At 40.9% G+C, this 21,572-nt stretch overlaps 3 protein-coding genes and 1 long non-coding RNA gene across 6 annotated transcripts in view; 3 read left to right on the top strand and 1 right to left on the bottom strand.

Moving 5' to 3' along the window:
- Positions 1-121: 121 nt before the first annotated feature.
- utp15 (UTP15 small subunit processome component) lies at positions 122-5,854 on the bottom strand. Its single transcript, XM_050050933.1, has 12 exons — positions 5,683-5,854; positions 4,851-4,967; positions 4,661-4,753; positions 4,373-4,557; positions 3,980-4,158; positions 3,730-3,855; positions 3,294-3,429; positions 3,113-3,197; positions 1,588-1,743; positions 1,311-1,412; positions 994-1,127; positions 122-875 (listed from the first exon to the last, which is right to left on the bottom strand). The coding sequence occupies exons 2-12, from the start codon at positions 4,938-4,940 to the stop codon at positions 575-577; spliced, it is 1,587 nt and encodes a 528-aa protein (XP_049906890.1). The 5' UTR covers positions 4,941-4,967; positions 5,683-5,854; the 3' UTR covers positions 122-574.
- Positions 5,855-6,323: 469 nt separating this feature from the next.
- LOC126394233 (transcription factor BTF3-like) lies at positions 6,324-9,602 on the top strand. 2 transcript variants are annotated; one of them, XM_050050936.1, is made up of 6 exons: positions 6,324-6,413; positions 7,304-7,372; positions 7,816-7,929; positions 8,456-8,657; positions 8,756-8,812; positions 9,207-9,602. In XM_050050936.1, the coding sequence occupies exons 2-6, from the start codon at positions 7,304-7,306 to the stop codon at positions 9,251-9,253; spliced, it is 489 nt and encodes a 162-aa protein (XP_049906893.1). In that variant the 5' UTR covers positions 6,324-6,413; the 3' UTR covers positions 9,254-9,602. The 2 variants fall into 2 exon arrangements, with proteins under 2 accessions (XP_049906893.1, XP_049906894.1); XM_050050937.1 differs by having other exon boundaries at positions 6,389-6,519.
- A 4,368-nt stretch (positions 9,603-13,970) lies between these two features.
- On the top strand, positions 13,971-18,486 carry si:dkey-88e18.2 (interleukin-12 subunit beta). The gene is made up of 8 exons (XM_050050935.1): positions 13,971-14,137; positions 14,402-14,480; positions 14,619-14,867; positions 15,171-15,276; positions 15,407-15,594; positions 15,909-16,057; positions 16,146-16,256; positions 18,092-18,486. Exons 1-8 carry the CDS (start codon positions 14,135-14,137, stop codon positions 18,236-18,238), a joined length of 1,032 nt encoding a protein of 343 aa, XP_049906892.1. The 5' UTR covers positions 13,971-14,134; the 3' UTR covers positions 18,239-18,486.
- Positions 18,487-20,815: 2,329 nt separating this feature from the next.
- The window catches only part of LOC126395018 (uncharacterized), a 9,111-nt gene continuing 8,354 nt past the window's right edge, over positions 20,816-21,572 (top strand). Inside the window, exon 1 of one of the 2 annotated variants that reach the window (XR_007570407.1) lies at positions 20,816-20,865. This is a non-coding gene — a long non-coding RNA (uncharacterized LOC126395018). The remainder of the gene's footprint in view (positions 20,866-21,572) is intronic. The other variant, XR_007570408.1, reaches the window with a different exon arrangement.

Here is a 21,572-nt window from a genome sequence, read left to right as displayed (position 1 = left end):
TGACAAATGAAAACCCTGCCAACTCTGGCCTGCCAGGTCTACACTGAGTATCACTGCCCTTCATGTTGAAACATGTATTATCAGTAGAAATTTAACACCATCTGAACACAATTATGATTAGTCAGTTTCCATATTACAAAGATTTATTTATATCTGCTTATAAAACATTTGCCAATGCCAAATATTATGAAAACACAAAGCAGACATTAACAGTTAAATCATTCAAACACACAAGCGCACGCACATACACACACTACATTTACATTTGAAAGTGTAATTACAAGACTTCAAATAAAAACACTTTGCTTTACCATTCACACATTCAGAGATTGTTCATACAGTAAATGCATGTTCTCTTTGTTGCCTGTTGTGTTCTCAGTCACGCCGAGTTAAAACATCAGAGTGAGACCATGGGCTTTGTCAGTCTCTTAAAAACCTGTACCAAAATGTTTCTGTTTGGTGACATGCAGCCGGTCATGTCAGGAAATGTGTGTCTGATGTTTCAAAAAGAGGTTTTTTAGAGTTGTGAAGGCACTCTAACCCAGTCTGACGCAGTTCTGCTCCTCTACAAGCCTCAGGTGACCTGAAGCTGTGGTCTTGAGGTACTCGCTTCTCCCTGAGCCAGGCCGTTAGCCCTGCTGACGCCAGGGCATGGAACCTCCTTCTTAGGGAGGGCAGAGGCAAACATTGTGTCCAACATGCCCAGCACCTCCAGGAGGTCCTGCTGGTAGTCGATCTCTCTCTCCAGCAGATCCTGCAGACGTAGCAGCTGTCGGTCCACGACTGGTGACTGGCCGATTATTGACTGATAGATGTCCAGGATCATCTCAGCTGCTGTGACGAGGACGGGAGCAAACCTTTGGTCAACCACGTTCCTGGAGAATAAACGGAAAAAAAGATTTAAGTTTTCATGTGCACTTGTACTTTTGCATACATGCAACCCAAGTAAATGCAATCCAATACTCGAGTTATTAAGTTTTATCTGTGTCTTACCCTATGAGGAAATTGAGCAACCGAGCAAGTCCCTGTTCATCCCTTCCTGCCAAAGCGTTCTTCAACGTTCCTCTTCGGTCCAGCTCCTTTATGACAGCAACCGTAATCTCTGGCTTTCGCAGTCTTGTCCATGTCTATAAATTAAATTGAATATACTTTATAATAAGGGCAATATCCAAGACAGCCATTTAGCTAGCAACAGGAAAGAAGCATGAGTCACTGCTTTATACTGCAAATTGAAAAATGACCACTTTGACTAACCTTAAGAAAACAATTTCACCTTGTTGATAATATTTATAAATACATGAAATGTGTACCTCCAGAGCTGTATCCAAAGCCTTTGATACATTAAATTTCTTGAGCTGCTTGTCGTATTTGGCCAAATGCTGTTTCACTGGCTTGCTGACGAGATAATCGTCCTGGAAAAAGATCGAGAACAAAGAAATCAATTAGCAATGATGACAAAGAAAAATAAAGTAATTAGTCATGGTACGTTTGACCTTGTCTTCTCATGGAGAATAATAACTCAATAGACCACATCATATCTCAGACTGCTGACATCAGCTACTGTGTGTTAACCAAATGTAAACACACCTGTTTAGGGACGTAGTTCTTCCCCTTCACAAAAACACGATATGAGGGTCGTCGCCTCTGTTGCCCAGAGACTTCCTTTGACTCTTCAAGGCTCTTCCTGTGTTTGATACTCAAAATACTGTTGGTCATACCCACGACGATGGACTCATCGTTCGGCTGAGGAGAGAGATGCATTCATAGTTTTAATGTCAAGAATTCCAGAGCAGATATAAAATAAGACAAAATCAGTTCACTTCCATGACGATTCATTTATGAGTCTGTCAGAGAGTTTAAAAGGGTTGTCAGAATTCTTGAGATCATCATGAAATTCAGTCGATGGATCACTCAAGAGATCATCATTCAACAATTCCTTCAATACACAAGAACCTGGAGTTACTGCCACGTGGTTGTATGCCTCCGCCAGCCAGTCAAGTCGCAGTTACAGTTTACATCCATGTCTGTCCAGACTCATTTGTAGCCATGACACAGAAGATCTTAATAATCACCACAGTTTCAAGATGGGCACCCAAGACCAGTGTCACCAATTCAGTATCTGACCAAATGTCTCCCCTTCTCTTCCTGAGGTATGGTGTTGAATAAACGTTATTGAAAAGTGTTTTTGCAGAACATTATTATGTCACAGTGAAGTTGACCTTTGACCTTATGGATATAAACTGTCATCATTTCATTCTTTAGACATTTGTGTGACATTTTCGATAATCAGTGTACAAATTCTTGGGTGATGGCCCAAAGCATGTTTTCTGAGGCGACAGTGACCTTTAATCACCAAAATCTAGTCAGCTCATCCTGGAGTCCAAGTGGACATTTGTGCCTAATTTTAGGACACTGCCTCAGGGCCTGCTTGAGATATCACGTTCACCAAAACGGGACAGATGGACAACCCAAAAACACAATGCCTCCAGCCATGTCTGTCATCGACGTGGAGGCAAAAACACAATCAGCTCCTGCAGCCTGACACTGGTATAGACCATGGCTACAGCTGGGACAGCATCTCTCTTTAGGAGTGCATGTTTTGTACATATTAAGGTGACTGTGGTGGTGATGGCAAGGGAAAATACAAAAGCACTGAGAGCCCAAAGTAAAGAAAAAAAAAAGGGTTGTCTGTTCACATGAGGCTGCACAGTGTGTTCTGGAAATCCTACACCTTCATGCCAACACCAAGAGGAGAGAACGTACTGATTCATCTATCGATTTAAACCTCTGGTAATACTGGATATTTCTGTTGACTGCTTCAGAAACTGAATCTGTCCGTTTGCAGCCTCAGAGCTGGTCCTTCAAATCACAGCTTCCTCTGCAGGTGCACCTCAGATACAAGAAATTTTTATCACTTTGCATTGAGGTTTTTAGTTTATAGACCACAGTCAGCCAAATAAGGCTTTTCCCACCTCGGGTGACTTATAACTCAGCATGTAATTGTCATAAATTTTGCTTTGCTTATTTGAATTCATCTTTCTATATTTCATTTATCTTCAACCATGAAAAACTGGTAATATAACATGATGATTGGTTGAATCTAAATACTTACAGCCAGAGCCAGACTGAGGATGGAGGCAGCGTAGTCAAAGTTGTGGACCACTTTATAGTTGGTTGTGTTGTACACCTTCACATGCCTGGAAAGACAAACAGAGGCTCTATGTTAGATCAGGCTCATATAAAATGAGAGCTATAACAGACATGCATACTGTAACATACACCTGCCCCTGTACCTGTCCAGAGAAGCTGACAGCAGTCTCTCTCCGTTGTTGCTGAGACATAAACTGGTGACAGTTTTGTGATGGTTCTTCAGAGACACCAGAGGCTGTCCTCCTTTTAGCAGATCCCACACTTTCACAAAACGGCCACCTAAACAGAGTGAAAACATTTTTAAAAATGTCCTGGATAAACATTAGTAAATATAATGTTGCAGGTTGTTTTTGTCCTGTCTGACATCACAACATACATTAGACTTAAATGCTGTTGTCTTCCTTGTTTGTCATGTCCCAACTCATTCAATTTTCAACCTGTACTAACCTAACAAGGCTGAGGGACCCTTATATTCACATCCTTAAACACTAGTAACAGAACTTGAGTTTGGCCTGACAACAACAGGGCACATTTCCTGGATGCACTGACTAAATGATGGTGATGATAACGGCTACCCACCTGCAGAGACGAGGAGTCCCTCTGAAGGATAGAGAAGAAGACTCTCCACTGGCTGACCGTGGTCCATGGTCATCACACTCTTATCCGTTCTGGCATCAAACAGTTTCAGCGTGTGGTCGTAAGATCCTAGGATAACAACAGCAACTGTTAGTCGAACAAAAACAGGCTAAACTCCTTCATCCTCATCCTCCTCTTTCTAGAGCTCATTTAACTTTTTCTTACACCATTTTAAAAAGTTTCTCCATCTCACCAGTAATGAAGAGATCTCTGTTGAGTTTGCTCGTGACACCACAGCGAATGTAATCTGTGTGTTCTTGGTAGGTGTTGAGCTCAGTGGCATTTGGGATGTCCCAAAGTCGACAGGTGTAGTCGTCTGACCCTGTGAGGATCTGGTAACGGTCTGAGGTGAAGTCTGTGACGTGTACAGCCCTGAGCAGAAATAAAATGAGAGACAAAATTCATGTCAGTTCCCTTTGATGACCTGATGTTATTAAGACAGTAAGTCAGTTTAAACGTTGTCAGAATTCTTGAGATCATCATAAAATTCAGTCGATGGATCACTCAAGAGATCATCATTCAGCAATTCACGTTTTAAGGCTAGGACAGCAAAACACGATCAGACAATGACACATGGGATACCTACTTTGTGTGCCCTTTGAACATCCTGATTGCCACCTTGCCGCTGACATCAAACAGCCGGACCACAGAGTCCTCACATCCCGCCACGAGCAGCTGACCGTCTGACCTGAATCTCCCACAGTATGCAGTATCCTTAAACCGCGTAAATGTCTTCACAGGCTCCTGCGAGAACGGCCCATAAATATGGATCTGTAGAGAGACCAGAGTTAGAACGAGAGACTGCATACTGATACTTGATTATTCATGAAGGGAACACTGATTTAATTCAATTCATACAGAGAAGCCAACTTACTCTTGTGAATGCTGTCACAGCAAAGTTATGTGGAGCCACTGGGGAGAAGTCTATGTTTGTAATTGCTCCAAATTCTTTTATCTGGATTGGAGCCTGTCAGAAACAAAGGTGCATTGTTAAGATTGAGAAACAAAATTAAGGATGTGCTTGTCTTGCTCACAGTAATAATACGACAGTAGAGGAGACTCACCTTGTAGTTTTTCCAGTACAGTGTGTCTTGTGTGACTTTCTCTCCAAGTTTAGGGTATACTTGGATTTTTGTAGGTCTAAATGAAGCCATTTCTGTCTTGATCACAATGCTCTTTGTCTGTCAATATACAGAAAACAAAACATGGATATTAAGATACAGCAAGAGATGTGACACTGGGAGTAGTTAACCTCTTAAACCCCACTAATCTGCTGGTAGGTACTTTTAAACAGACAATGTTCAAACCAAGACAAATGTATTTTACATTTTAGTTGCAGATAAAAAAAAAGCTGACAATCCAGCCCAGTGTAAACATGACATAGCTTCAAAAAGGAGCTGGAACAAGCAAACAGAATATGACACTGTCAGACAGAGTGAGAACAGATGGTTTGCCACAACCTTAAATCTATTTAAGGGAAAATAAACGTGGTAAAATGGATGGTAAAGGGGTTAATGGCTTAACCAGGATTGTGTGATGTAAAAGACTACAAAAGAGGGCATCAAATTCAACAACATGCACTGAATGGCAACAGAGTTCACACTCATTGAGCATCACAAACCACCACACTACCGGTATGAAGGCTAAGCTAACAGGTTCACTACTTTGAGACAGTTGATTTATTCACTGACGTTCACGATTGTGCATTAAGAGAGCTCAATAACGAAGCAGAATTCCACAGTTAAGTGATTTAATTACACGTAATGTTAATGGTTTGAGAACGAAAGCAGCGTATTAGACAGACAAGTTACCTAAGCCAACGTGTTCAGTACTTACAGCAAGTTAGTTAGCACGCCATGCATTTTCTACCATAAACTGCTTTCCGATTATTCTCACCTTTGAGCGAAAATGTGCCCGAGTGCAGTCTTGTTTTTTTAAGTACGATGTGTTGAAATTAGATTGCACCGATGTTGTTAGTCCAAGTAAACCAAAAGTTGCTCATTTTAAGGAGTTATCACGTTGCGTCTCGGTGCACTGGAGGACGCCATGATTACAAACGTGACTACTTCCGGTATGAATGGCATATCTTTATTGTTCACTGAAAGGAACATTTTTTCTTCATTTTAAAATATAATTTTCGTAGCACAGGTGCTAAACGTAATATTTTACATTTTTATCAGGGTTATATATTCAATAGCTCATTTAATTGTATTTATAAAAAAATAAATCTACTTCCTTTTGGCGAAATGTGGCAGAAATACTAATTTGACCTATTTATGTTTATTAATGTAATGAATAGTAGTTTAATTTGTAATATTTTAAGAGTTTGTTAAAACAATTTAGCTACTACCGTAAAATAAAAAAATATCTTCTTTTTTTTTAAAAAAAGCTTCAAGAGTTCTTACTATAAGATGATTTTAGAAAGCAGGTCATTTTTGGACGTCATTCCCGTGACTTAAAAAATTCTGAACGGACGGATTTAATACTAGAATTTAAGATTTAAGACACATTTTGAAAACCTGCGGACATTTCCGGCATGTTATCGACCTGTGTGCGTCACTTCCGGTCTTCCCTCCTTTCTCTGAGCTTCTGTCGACTGTGTGACCCGCGTGTTTACACACTCCCAGGTCAGTTCACGTCTCTGTAGCCATTTAAGCTGTCAGCCTCGTGTAAATTTGACTTTGTAGAGGAAGAACTGTCCTCTGTGTCACATTACAGCCCGTGGAGGAAAAGGTAAACTATACTTGAATGTTAGCATCAGTTTGAAGAGGCCTGAGCTAGCTGTTTAGCTTGGCTAGTTAGCTAACAAGCCGACAGTTCAGTTGGCAGACTTCCTGAGCCCGGTTTAAGAAAAATTAACCTCCCAGTCTCGAAGGTTTAAACATCAAGCATGAGCCCACAGCACATCTTGCTCTCTCGCTATGACACACTAGGAAACATAAGCTCGTAGAGCTATAAGCTAACTGATATCTGTTTGCTTTACATAATGTTGAGAGCCTAACTTAGCCACTAACTGTAGCCGACCACCTCTGTCTGATTCATGCAGAACTTGAGTCGAGACTAAAAAGTGTGCAGCTATTTTTGGGCTTCTGGCAGCTGTTCATTCTTGCTCGTTTGCTGTGCCAAATGGCTAAACGACTAGGGGGATTTTGGGGGAGTTTTAGGTTTGGCACTTCACTGTAATTGCAAACCCTATGTATCTAATGAGCTGCTGGAATCACACATTAGGTGTTTACAGTTTAATCACCTGTCAATTTGTTAGTCAGTAAATGTAGATGTGTTCACAGTTTTGCACATTTCCCTGTTATTGATTCTCATTTCAAGATCAGATTATTAGTATGCATGTAGAAGGATGTCTTCACTAGAAAAAGGATGTTGCATGGATGCAGTTGGTGGAATGATTAGTGGTGCTTTCATATGTCTCCTACCTTTATGTCTGATGAGAAAGTGTTATTTCCAATTGACTAAAGGTAGTGACTAAATATTTGACCATTTGTGTGGCTCTTTCCTGTGTTAGATGAAGGAGTTGATAATGAACCAGGAGAAGCTCGCCAAACTGCAGGCGCAGGTCCGCATAGGCGGCAAGGTGAGTTGAAATGTGTGCTGGGAAATGACTTTAAAGGTCCAGCATGTAGGATTCAGTAGTGTCATGTAGCGGTGAGGCTACAGTAGTGAAAATGTTCTTGTATATCAAGCATGTAGGACAACTATGGTGGCCACCGTAAAAATGAGAATGAGCCAGTGTTTGATTTGTCCGTTGTCCTGATATACTGTTGAACAACATGGCACACTCCGTTGAAGAGGACCTGCTCCATATGTAGATATAAACAGCTCATTCGTAAGGTAATGAAAATGTAACATTTTCAGGTGATTATAAACTAATTAAGGTATAGTTATGAATATTTTGTACCATTTATGCTATTAGATGCCTCTAAATCCTACACACTGGACCTTTAAGAAAATGTTTCATATTTCCCTGAGTCTTGACATTGGGTTATTGGTTCCTATATTCATTGTTGTACTCTGTAGGGGTCGGCCCGCAGAAAGAAGAAGGTGGTGCACAGGACAGCAACAGCAGATGACAAGAAGCTGCAGTTTTCCCTCAAGAAACTGGGAGTCAACAACATCTCTGGCATCGAGGAGGTACAGCAAATTCTTTCTGAAAAGCACAACAGTAGGCAGAAAGGTTGTCTTCATGACGGGGTTCTCAACTTAAAAGTAGAGTAATAAATATAACATGCAGGGTTGGAAATTTGCCCCAGCCACCGGTCAGATGCCAGTAAAATATGTAAGTAGCTGCTAGATTTGCTGAAGTTGCCTGCCAAAAATACAATGGTAATCTGTCGAGAGTGGCTGGTAGATTTTGGAATCCACCTGTCACAGTGTCACAGGGACAAAACAGTTAAATTTCCCATCTTGCTAACGTGATACAAGAGGCGAAATTTGACAAAAAAAGGACTCGAAAAATTACAGATTCTTAACAAATGAGGCCCTTTAATTGTTGTGTTCTACTGCTGAAACAAAGAATTAATGAATTAATTCGAAAAGAAAAGAGAAATAAAAATTACACGTTGTGATGTTTCAATTTGTTGCCTCATCCTCTGTGATACTGACCTTTAAACTTCGCTCTTCCTTTTTTCCCTTTACTTCCTTTTGTGTTTGACTGTAGGTGAATATGTTCACAAACCAGGGCACAGTTATCCACTTCAATAACCCAAAGGTTCAGGCCTCCTTGGCTGCCAACACCTTTACGATCACAGGGCACGCTGAGAACAAGCAGCTCACAGAGATGCTCCCAGGAATCCTAAACCAGCTGGGAGCCGACAGTCTAACCAGCCTCAGGAGATTAGCAGAGACCCTGCCCAAACCAGGTACCCACAACACTCTTTACTGATCTGTTTGCAGGTATCAGTTGTGTTGTGTGCTGTTTTTTTTTTAACAATCTGTTGTTTGTTCTTCCTCCTCATAGCTGGAGAGAACAAAGCCCCCATGGTTGCTGCTGAAGAGGATGATGATGATGTCCCAGGTAAGCAAATTTACACATCCCCTTTCCAAACAAACATTTGCCTAACTTGTATTATTAATCCATTGGAGCATTATATTAGCCACATTAGTAACAGTGCAGAACAGGCTGACCTAGATGTTTGCATATGTGTCTATCACATGGAACATTTATGATGTCATGTCTAGTAAGTTTAGTCTGAGTGTATCTGGATGCGTTTCTAAGAACATAATACAAGCTTCTGTCACTGACAGAATTTCTGGATATTTAGGGCTGATATTTTAATTCATATTTAGTAACTAAGTTTACTAAGTATTTGTATGCCAGATAATTTTTTATCTTAGTCAAACATTTTCTTATCAGTCACTGTTGTCTGTCCTCTGCCCCTCTCCCCTCCCCTCTCTGTTTCCTTTTTCAGATCTTGTTGAAAACTTTGACGAGGCTTCAAAGGACGAGGCAAACTAACCAACACCAGCGACTATTTCAGAGCCCCTCTTGACTCACCGTTCTTTGTCACAGCAGTATTTTATAATTGTTCATCTCTGTAACTGCTCTGTGGCTACAAACAGAAGTTGCTTTTTAATTGTAACCTTGACAATTAGGCTAAAACAAGTAAAATTGACTTTTTTATGGCGACTGTCACGTAGCCTTTTGTTTGATTTGCCTCGTTCTGCAGTACAAATGACGTTATTTAATTCAGTGGAATGTGCAAACCTTTTTTCTTTCACACGCTGCCTCTCCTGCATTGTCGTGCCCACACATCAAACATGTATTGGTGGAATTAATCATGTAATAAAAATTACGTTTACTCATGGTCCTAGTTTGCTCATTTTCCTCAGGTGATGAGGTAATGGAACTCAGTAATAACTAAACATTGACTATTTGTCTTCACTGACTGCAGTAAAAGCAGCATATGTTATCTGTACGTGTAAGCCTGTCGTTGACATGTGAGCTCAGTACTGTTGTGTGTACGCTGACGCATTTGACAGACCACAGCCCAACACATACTCTTATAATTTGTGTGTAAGTGGGGAAAAGCTTCAGATTGCAGTTAAGTGTAACCTTTAGGCAGCATGTGTAGATGGCAACTTTGATTAAAGTTGACACGTCTTGTTCCATGATGTCAAAGGCTGACAAACGTGGTGGAAATCCATCCAGTGTGGACAGACTGTGACATAGAGCTGTATGCATCAAGCACAGACCAGTGTAGCTCCCTCTAAAAGGTGAAGTACAGTAGTTGCTGTGCGTAGCCCCATTCATGATTTTCAAACATGATTTTAATGTCCTTTTAAATAGTCTCTTCTGTATGTGGAATAAAAGAATGAACTTAACTCCTTTTGACATTCTGTATATAAAGTTAGAGGTGTGGCAAATTGATCGATTTAGCTGATTATTTCAAAACTAAGAGCTGTACCAACAGCAAAAAACAAGCCTCTTTCACATGCACCTTGAATGGTAAATGGTCTGCCAGAGTTCTGTGTCACTGTGAAGCTGGAGCTGGAGTTAACTTTTCATCTAAAGTGCTGAACAAATTTTCTAGCTCAGGACCTTGGAGCTTTTCTGTAAATCACTGAAGCTCTGGTTGAAACAGCAACATACTGGGGTAACGTTTTTTTTTTTAAAAAAAGATTACAATATGCCTATACAAGATGGGTTTAACATCAGCACTAAGGTGAGACTTATTACACATGAGGCAAGGTCACCTGTTGATGCCACTAAATATCAGCTGGCAATGTATCTCTGCTGAATTCTGACGCTCAGTATGCAGCCAGTTAAACACTCAACCGACAATGTGTGTGTCATGCATGAAAGGGTCCCAAAGGTTTTCTGAATCAGGGGCACAAAAGAAGTAATACACAGTGAGATACTCAAATCTATATGAAGATGACATTGGTTAAATGTGTTTTTGTGGTTAGGTGTTGAAACTTGTTGACTTCTCTCTTGAGCAGTCTTGACAGTGCTGCTTACCACTTTGTAAACCTCAAGGTCTGGGGATTCATATGCAAGTAACACACCAAATGTTCCGAGAATTTGTGGGTTTATTCACATTGATTCATCTGATTCTTAAGAAAAAAGAAGTTGGGTGACTCAAAGCTATCTTTGACCTTGAAGCTGTGTGGGCAGTGACACTGAAACCAAACTGAAACATTTTAAAAACCTGAAAATTACAGTGTATAAGCATTCATGACTAGCTAAGATCCACAAGATTACAACTGAACAAAATTAAGTGTCAGAATGATATGTTAAATATGCTTAATGCCTGCTTCACACCACAGACTACACGATGGTCCACACCAATCATCCCCGGTCGTCTTTCACGGCGTGTGTGATGTCATTGGGTTTTTCTTGTCCTATTTTTATTATTATTGCTATTATTTTAGTCACTGTCGAAATGATGTCATGGTAATGTCCTCAGAGGAAATATCAATAAAACTGGGGTGTTGCTGCCATACAGTCGTCCACAGCAGCAGATCGCTTTGTGTTCCTTTTGGTCAAAGTGACATCTGTGACGGGAACAGTTGTGAACGACAAAAAGAAACATGCTAGACTTTCCCAAAAGTGGTGTCGGTTGTCATTAACTATGACAGACTACATGAGATGAAATGATGGATTATCGTGCACGACACTCATTGTCGTTCACAATCCATGCCGACACCATACGACGCTGCGTCGGGCAAAAATCAGGCTGATATTGTGTAGTGTGAACCAGGCATAAGTTACCATCAATACACAGTTGTCTCTTTCTCGTCAGTAATCATCAAGCCCATACCAGCTGAGGATTGGCCTTGCCTCATCTGTTTTGCATTAATTTGTAGCAGTGACGGACACAGGATGTTTGAAGGGCAGGGGCGAAAAAGAAAAAAGGGCACCTACTGCATGACATGGGGACAAGAGGGCAGCCAGAAGGGCACATCCGCTCGTTTTCTTCCAATAGGGCCCATCGTCTTCTTTTGATCACTCAAGAGGGGCAGCCAAAAGGGGCCACCCGCCCGTTTTTGTTAATCAAGAGGGCAGCCAAAAGGGCACATCCTCTCGTTTTTGTTAATCAAGAAGGCAGCTGATAGGGCACATCTTCTCATTTTCGTCACTCAAGAAGGCACTTTAGCGTGGCGTTTTCAACCGAGGCGGCACCAGGGCAGCCAAAGGGGCACATCCGTTTTCATCTCCCCCCCCCCCCCCCCCGGGGCCATCAGTGATTTGTAGGACTGTGATAATTGATTTTTGGATATAAATATTTCACATAACTGGACCTTTTCTGTAGCTATAGTTCATCAACACTGTGAGAATGCACTACATCCAGACGAGCGAGAGGTTATTCGAGTACATTATATTCTCTACTTGCAGGCTTTTAAGGAACTGAAACATGAAACCAACTATTTCTATTCATATGACCAAGCAGGTTTCGCAGAACTTTTCTGTGGAGGATTCTGTGCAGCATGTACACACTTGTCCTACTGTAAGAGGACAAAGAAGAATTACAAGACCGCATGCAAAGCTTTGTTTACCATGGAAGTGCCTCACGCACAGGTTAACACATGATGTGATCAGATGATAAACGTAGCTGTGAGGATCGACAAAAGACAAAAATTTGAGTGTGAAATAGCTGACATTTGGACCAACAGAATGGGTTTTGCCCCATATGTGACTAATGGCAGGGAGGGAAAGTCCTGATGTCTCTCCTTGTCTCCTTTCTCTTACTGTGTATAGGTGTGTGAGTGTGCGTGCCTGCATGTGTGAATGCTGGGGGGGGATACCTTCGAAAGGAGATTTTTTTGGCCAGGGTAATGCTGGGTAATTTCTGGGATGTAAGTGCAGGATTACTTAATGTAAAGATACACAGGTTGATCAATTGTTTGGTCTGTTAAGTGTGAGGAAACAGTAATAAATGCCCCTTGCAGTTTCCCAAAGCCTAACTTGACAAATTAAAATCACTTGTTTTTTTCAAAAACTTACTGTAGATAAAAACAGCAAATATACATCTCTGAGAAGCAGCAACCAGTGATCTTATTTTGGCGTTTTAGGTTTAAAAGGAATAAAAGGAATACTTCACCCACAAAATGAACATTTATAAATCAATTAGTCAACCACTGTGTTACCTTAAATTCATGAAAACTTTGTTTATCTTGCATGCCTCCATGGATAATGATAAATATAATGATTTATTGATTGATTGGGGATCATTTCGCTAAAAACCTTAGTGTTGGAGTCAGGCTTTGAAGGGAGCAAAAATCAGTTTTATGTCAGTTCAGTTTTAAATAGTGAAGTTTTAGTGAAAATGCATGTGTTAGGGAAGTACTGAGCACACAACTGGATTAATGAGACTTAGATTATACTGCATGTGTTGTGTGAGAGTTCTACTGTTGTTTAACGTCATCCCCAATCAATAAATCAATCAATATTGTTGCCATTTTCCATGGAGGCCTGCAAGAAAAACAGTTCTCTTCACAAATCCAAGCTAACACAGCACGACTAACTGATATATAAATGGTTATTTTGTGGGTGAATTATTCCTTTAATGACTTAAAACATTTATCAAATTAGTTTGACCAGTCCTTCCTGCTGGACTCTTACTGAAGAATCACTAACTTTTACATCAGATCAACGTCTGTAAAGCTTAAAACATTTTACAACAAACAGGAAAGTAATAAGAGAGAGACTAAAAATAATCTCTCTGTTAAATCTCTATTCCATTTCTAAATGTTCTGCTTCCAAAGACACAACATGCGTAGGCTGATTATTTTGTAAATGAAGGGAAAAGGTTTAATTTCGGGTGAACTTAGAGAGATAGGATTTCCTTTTAAAACAAATGATTAGTTCTCGTAAAGACTAAAGATCAAATGTGTGTGTGTGTTTTTGGCGTGTGCATGTTTCTGTGTGTGTGTGTGTGTGTGTGTGTGGGGCCTGTTTGTTAAATTCCAGGATTTGTAATCAGATGTATATCTCACATGCTGTGTGATTCTTTACTATTTCAGCTTAAAGGCCGAGGGCAACCCCCCACCCCACCGAACACCCACACTTGACACTTCTTATCTCCATCTCTTGGTCCCTTATTCAGCACTCACAGCTGATGTGTTTACAAAATTTGACATGCAAAGCAGTATAGAGGAAATGCACCGGCAATAGGCTGCTATCAGTTTACTATATTGCTCAGTTTCTGTCTCACCTCCAAAGGTGTCACGATGGCAGTGGTGGTGGTGATGATGAGGATGATGATGATGCATGCTGTGTGCAACGATATAAAACCAATGGTCAGTGGGCAGTTGGAGCATACGATCATCAGAACGTCTACGACAACGTCTGCTCTTGATTCTTTTCACAGCATCACTTCAGTGTAACTTATTCCAGATGGTAAGAAATAACCTTCGTGTTGTACCATGTCCTTATTTATAGATTTTAAAAAAAATAATTTTTACAATTATGATTACTATTTTAATAATTTTATTACTTTTTATATATAATGCCATATGTTCTAACATGGGCTGCTTTTAAATTATTCTTTTATAATTATTTTTAATGTGGCGTTTGATTGTATTGTTTCTCAGTTGAAGTTGATTAATTAAAGTGATTGATTTTTTTAATAACCTCCTCCTCTTGCTGTCACACAATCCTCAGGAGACCTTGTCACTGTGGATATATGGGCTTCTGCTCATCAGCCTCACCAGAGCACAGCAACTCAACCACTTTCCTGAAGGTTGTACGTCCTATTAATGCTCCACATTCTTTTCTATTATTCATTTTACATATGTTGAATGGTTCTAAATCTGTCCGTCTTGACATGCCAATAAATGTGTGTCTGTGTGTCTCTGTCTTTTTCTCTATCTGTGTGTAGTTGTGGGGGCAAAATGGAAGGACTCAAATCCAGTCACACTGACCTGCCGTACAAAGACCGACGGAGATGTCACATGGAAGTTTGAAGGTGATGAGATGGGGGATGACGATTACGATGAAAAAATCCAGCGGAATGGTCGAGATCTGTCCGTGTCTATGGTAGAAAATCCCATGTTGGGAGAATACAGCTGCTGGAGAGGATCAGAAATGTTGTCATCAACCTATCTCCTGCTGAAGAAAGATGAGTCAAGTAAGATGCTCTGGTTTCATTCTCCATTTTCATGTCAAGAGTCTCTCAAATAGAGGAACTTACAGTGCAAACATATATCTAAAATAACCAAAATCTTGAAACTCTGCATGACTGAGTGGGTGGGACGTTTCTCCTTTTTAGAGGGTGAGAATGGAAGTTAACAAATACTGACCCATGATGCAATTCCAGCATTAATGTCTCACATTTACTGATATTTTGTCTTTGTTTTTTGTTTTTTTGGTCCAGCAAAGTCCAAATATTTTCCATGAAACGTGTATTCACTCACTTTGTGTATCTTTATAGATGATTTTCCTATCAAGTGTCGGGCAAAGTCGTATGACTGTAACTTCAGCTGTGATTGGACCCACAGTACACAAAGAGCAGTGCACCTTGGACTGGGCCATGACTGGTAAAGCAAAAATCACAGACAAATTAGTGTTGCATATAGTGTATCCCGATAAACCGTCAAGCCGACATAATTATACCTTTCTCAGTTACATATTTCACTCAGTGTTTGTTTTACTGCTTTGCCTCTGCAGCCGAGAAGGTAGGGAGTCGTGCCATTGGGTCAGCAGTGTTCGGCCTGTAAATGGGGAATTCCACTTTAACTTGTCCCACTCCCTCTCACCCTACGCTGAGGAAAGCACCATGCTCGAACTCACTGCCGAGGCCATCACCACGGACTCAATCCTCAGGGGGACCAAAAGTTTTTATCTCAGAGACATCAGTAAGTTGACTGAAACTGGGCTACATTAAAGGCATTCAGCAGAAGATGATCAAGATCTGAGGCATTTTTTGCAACAAAAAAAGGCAAAGTTGTGCACAATATACAAAAATATGACATTCAGTAATAAGGAAGTTGATCACACATTATCAAAAGGATTTGATAGTTGTTAATAGTTACAAAAACACCTGTGACAACTTAAGAATAAATTAAGAATTCAAGTACAGAAAAGAAAAGAAAGCAAATGTAAGCAGTCATGTCATGATTCCTTACAGGTACACTTCTTTTTTTTTAACTGTCATTTCTGTTCTGTCCAGTTCAACCCGATAGTCCCCAGATTGTCAAGTGTCAGGAGGAGGAGGAGAACGTGAACGTGACCATTGACGCACCACAGAGCTGGTCAACTCCTCAAAGCTTCTTCACTCTGGAGCATCAAATCGAATACGTCCTAAGAGACGATGGAACGGTAAACACCAGTCTGGTGATCTTCTTGGTGTCTATCAGTCTCTCCATTCGCCATTCTCATTTCTCATTTTCTCTCTGTCCGATTTTAGTCTGGATTTTCTTCAACTGCTCTGATACCGAAGGGGGTCAGCAAGCTGAGGGCTCGCTCCAGAGACTCGCTGGTGCCCTCGAACTGGAGCCAGTGGACTCCCTGGAAAAATGTAACCTGCTGAATTTTTTGAACCAAGCACTGTCAGCTCCTGCTCTTACATGTCTACAATGTCCTCTCATGTCCTCTTTGTTTTTCACTGTGTGTTTTTGGCTGTCTCCCTTTGGGGCAATCACACACTGATGGTCAAGAGATAACACAGCACTTACCAGACGCTCAGTAATAAGTATCAATAAGATAATAAGATAAGATAATAATTTGTATTTAAGACTGTAATCAAAATATTTATTTATGCATATATTTATTATTTATTTAGAATCATACACACAAAAAGTAGAGCAAACACTATTATAGACATAGTGTGAAATGTAAAAAAGTTTTTCTTGCAAACAAAAGGACTGATGTTCTCCAATTTGAGGTCTGGTAACCACCAGAGGTCCTTTTGAAGGCAAATGGGGGTCCCTGGGAAATATAGACAAATTTGAAATTTGATCTACCAGCAAATAATATCCAATGAGGTTTCATGGCAAAACATCTTATAAAATTGGTCTCCACAGTTTTGCCCATTTAAGGATCCTTGAGGTAATCTACTTAATACATCATTTAAGATGAATCATAACTAGAGGAGTTCAGGTCAGACATGATTTAAGACCTTCACATGGTATGTTTCTCAGCCCTGTAAGTTTCTGTGTAAGTGTGTTGGTGTTTCTGAGTATTGTGTCGGTTTGGCACTGTGCAAACCAAATGGCTATAAAAAACTCTGTGCTTCCTTCCTTATACATGTTCCTTCTTCATTTATGTGTTGCTCATGTCATGTGTACAACTACTGACTGACTGAATTAGAAATCCCCACTGATTGTTATGCAGTGTCACCCTATATTTATGTACTTCCTGTACATGGGAGTGGACAAAATATTAGAAAGTTCTGAGTAGGGGTTTGTTCCTCACTTAAAATGAAATAACCAGAAACAACATTAGATGCTAGTTCTTTTAGTTACTAATCACTCATACACATTAATTCACACTAATTAATTTATTGCTAAACAAGTTACCATTTATCATATTCAGTTTGTTGTAGTTAGTAATGAATAAGCAACAACACTTTTAGCAATAATGCTTTTTATTTCATTTGACACTATCACATAGTTAAGGCAGTAAAACCTGCAATTACATGTCCGGCATCTATAAATAATCTTAATGGTAATGGTCCAACACTTTTTAAAGAGGAAGAATGAATAAAAAAAATAAAAAAAGGCAATGACACTCATATTTATTCTATCATTCAACAGTGATGAGCTTGTGTGAACAATACAAACCCTCTAAGGCTCCAGCTATAGCTCGCAAACAGCAAAATGCCGCAAAGGTTTATCATAGCTGCACTTGCTTTACCAGCCAGATTTGTTACAGATGTCTATTCACACACATTCACACACTGTACAAGGTGCCACCTGCTACACAGCTTTAACACACTCACACACTGATGGAACAGCCATCGGGAGCAATTGGTGGTTCAGTATCTTGCTCAAGGATACTCCAACCAATGGAGGAGCTGGGGATTGAACCACTGATCTTCAGATTAGTGGTCAACCTGCTCCATCGCCTGAGCCACAGATGACAAAAGCATTGAAACCTAGCTAGGATTATGATTTTGTCTTGTTTTGCATATAGTGTATATTGTGACATCAGCATGCACATTTTGCCATCTATTATTCACTGAAATCAGTGGACGCACCAAAAGCCTAACAAAAGTTGCAACATTTGGTATCCTCCCAAACCTTAAAAAGTAAAATCAATGTATTTGCTGACATAAACAGGCAAAAAAATAATAATCTTTCCCAATTTTCTTGTCAACATTTTGAACACTGACCTTTCATTAACTCATTGCAGGTGATAACAGGAAAAAAGAACCTATGCAAATGCAAAAACACTGAAAAATCTTGCTGCCCAGAGTTGCCATCTGGGTACTTGGACAACTGCAAGACGAGAAAGGAGAAAAAAAAGAACAAAGACGCTAAGCGGAGCCAGACTTCTTAAAAAGAAGATGCTTAATAATAACATGTTTTACAACTGGGATTGTGCTGGTGTACAAACACCTTTTATTTAGGAATTGTGAAAAAATATGTGGATGTATTTATATGAAGCAATTAAATTGAATCTGTCAAGTGTTTGAACAAAAATTCAATACTGGGGATGGTTAAGAATTTAAATTTCTAAAAGCTCTGAATTTAAGAAAGCATAACTTGTGCTGTGTGAATACTTAGTTACCAGTTTATTGAGTACACCTATTTCTAACCAATGCTACTGCAGCAGCTATGCAATAAATCTAAGCCTTAATGATATTGTTCAGTCTTTGTTAAAAGTGTATTTTATTTTATTAGTATGCACTTTATTAAATGTATGTGGGTTCATGGTTTTTATTATCGTTTCTTGGCAGCTGGAAAATTGAAATGTGGTGGGAACTTTATTGCAAAACAGAGGAATGATTTTAGTTGATGTTTTTCTATTAATCTAACAAGAGGTCAGTTATGCAAGACATTCCCTCAACTTTACAAGTGAGTAAATGGCCCTTTAACGACCTTAAATTTTGTACAAAAGCACTGATATTACATTTACATGGCATATATGACTTATCACTGTGAGACATGGCAACAACTTAATTGCAAATTTGTTCAGGACAAAATGTGCAGCACTAAAGCACAACATCAACTGATAAGAGCCTTAAGGTGGGCCTTGCAGAGTTTATTACCCAATTCTGACACCCTGTCTTTAAGAGGGACTCTGTGACCACGTTTAAGAGCTGCTGTATTGCACTACTTACATGGTGCATATTTCCAAATTGGTCTTTTTTCACTGACAAGACAGTTTGATTTGTCACAGTAGGAAATGCACAGGTACCACTAATACAATTAATGATGGGTGAAATCCATTTAGCTGGTTTGGCTTTAGAGTGATAGTGTTGTGCACTGTTACACTGGCATGACTCACTGGAACGGAGCCATTGTTAAAGGACAATGCCAAAAGTAAACTCAGAAAATTAATCTCCAGAAGCTGGTAAGCTTATCTTAGCATTAAGACAGGAAACATGGCATGAGAGTTATCAGACCTTTCTACTTCCCTGCAAGAAAGCAAATAAGTGCATGTCCCCAAATGCTGAACAATTTATTTAATGTTGTTCTTGTTGCCTGTGCTACTGCTTGAAAATATATAAAAATCTTTACACTACACATTGAGAGTTACAGGGGTGAAAGAAGTACTCAAGCGTGACTCAGACAGCTGTTCAGTTTAAAGTGGATTTATTTTCAATAAAGCAAGACAGGGTGTCTTGGGTCGATCCAGGGCACTCAGGAGAAACAGGGCAGGCAGGCTGAGCAGGGCTGGAAACAGGTTGGCAGGCTGGAGTGGCAGGCAAACGGGTGACCAGTGAGTGTGGATCTGAGGCACAGAGAAACAAGGTTTAGGCTAAAAAAAAGCAATAAGCCACAAATAGGCTGTAATTGGTGCTGCAAAGTAGACTGAACGATCTGGCAGAGAGTGGACCACAGAGCTGTACTGTAATCAGTACTGCTGGGGTTGATCAGTGGATGGCTTTCAGGTGAGCAGGCAGATTGGCAGCAGGACTGACGAGAGCCATGCCCAGACATGCAGACAGAGAGAGAGACAAACAAGGAACCATAGGAAACAGGGGAGGGGGGAAACAGCTGACACATGAGGAATGAAGGAAAGGCACAGACTATGACAACTTAAAATAGCCCATTTCAGAATAATACATATTGTATCAGTGGAGTGATTGCATTAATGTGTGCATATTGCAGCTGGTAAATGTGTGGCTAGCGGAGCAGAGAGGTTGTGTGTGTGAGACAGGGACACAGGGAGAGTGAGGGGAGAAATAGGTGCTAACTTGCGGCCAATGTATTGTCATTTTAACGCAAAATGAACTACATTGATAGAAGCGATATTGTCCCGTGTAATATCGCGTTTAGAGATATATCGATATATATTAAAATCTCGAGATATTTCCTCCCTTCCCCGCTCCCACACCCCTCTTTTGCGGAGGGGATTTTCCATTGGCGGAGGGCTAAAACGGCTTTGGCGGCCACCAAAATATTATTTATGCAGGGAAAACCCTGTCCTCCATTCCACCTGCCCCACAAACTCTCCCTGACTCCGGATCGATCCTCTTCTCCATCCACGACGGTCAGGAATCGCGGTTGCCATCGGCGCTGCCGTGCTTGCACGTTTTCCACCTGTTCCCAACAATCCATCACCGTGCACGCAATAGTATTCTCCACATCACAATCTAAACCAGACATCAGATTCCATCATCAGGCTAAAGGCAAATCCAGGCTTAAATGGCCAAGTCTGGCTAATGTGAGCCAGAGTTCTGTTCCATCAAAGTGGCTAAGATTAGCCTCACATCGGTAACCATGGAAACCATGGTTCTGGCTAAAGTGCAACACACACCGCCACCGGCGCGGCGCTGTGGCCGTAGTGCCGCTCCCCAACACACATTGGCAGCGGCGCGCAGTGGCTCCGTCGACGTGTATTTCCCACCCCAGCCCGCTAGGTGGCTGTACCTACACTAGTTGCCAACGGTTGCCAACTGCTAGTAACGGAAGAAGAAGAGGAAAAACTTTGAGGCAACAACAACTTGGATTTCACGGGTGAGTTTCTTATCAAAGTCATCTTATTAAAAATTTGAAACAACCGGAGTTGATACTACGGCGGCCGAGATGTACATAAAAGGCTTTTCTCGCAGCGCCGGCCGCGCTGGAAATAGAGCAGTGGGCTGAAGCAGAGCGGCGCGTCGGCCGGCGCCAGTGTGGGTTGGTTCATAGAATATAATGGAAGCGGGCATTTTGACGCGCGGCGTATGGCGGCGGTGTGTGTTGCACATAAAGCCTGATTTATGGTCCTGCGGCGTACCTACGACGTACTTATGTCGTTGCCGTGACGCCCTCGTGAACCCTTTGAACTTCTCCGTCACTCCATTTCGTCGCGGTGCAATTCACCGCCAGAGCGGTAGGAGGCTGCGTTCCTTTCCTGAATGGTTATCGTCGTCTCTAGTTGATTCTTTGTTTAGCTTCCGGCTTTTCCGGTCACAGAGAAATGAACGCGGAGCACGGACAGACATATCCGTATCCATATTGAACATTGAGCATAAATGGGCCTTAATACTGCAACATCTACATCGCAACAGAAGATGTTTAAAGATGGCAGGGATGGTGCAATCTGGAAATACGGAACCGGAAATGCGTTGCTACCAAGCAAACCAATCACAGCCCTCTCGGTCTGCGCTGGGTCTGCGTCGCCTCGACGTGTAGTTACATTTTTGGGGAGGTGCACGTCAGGCTATGCCGGGGGCTACGGC

The sequence above is a fragment of the Epinephelus moara genome, chromosome 8, assembly GCF_006386435.1.
Source record: "Epinephelus moara isolate mb chromosome 8, YSFRI_EMoa_1.0, whole genome shotgun sequence".
Classification (NCBI taxonomy): Eukaryota; Metazoa; Chordata; class Actinopteri; order Perciformes; family Serranidae; genus Epinephelus; species Epinephelus moara.
This window is presented reverse-complemented; position numbering and strand designations above follow the sequence as displayed.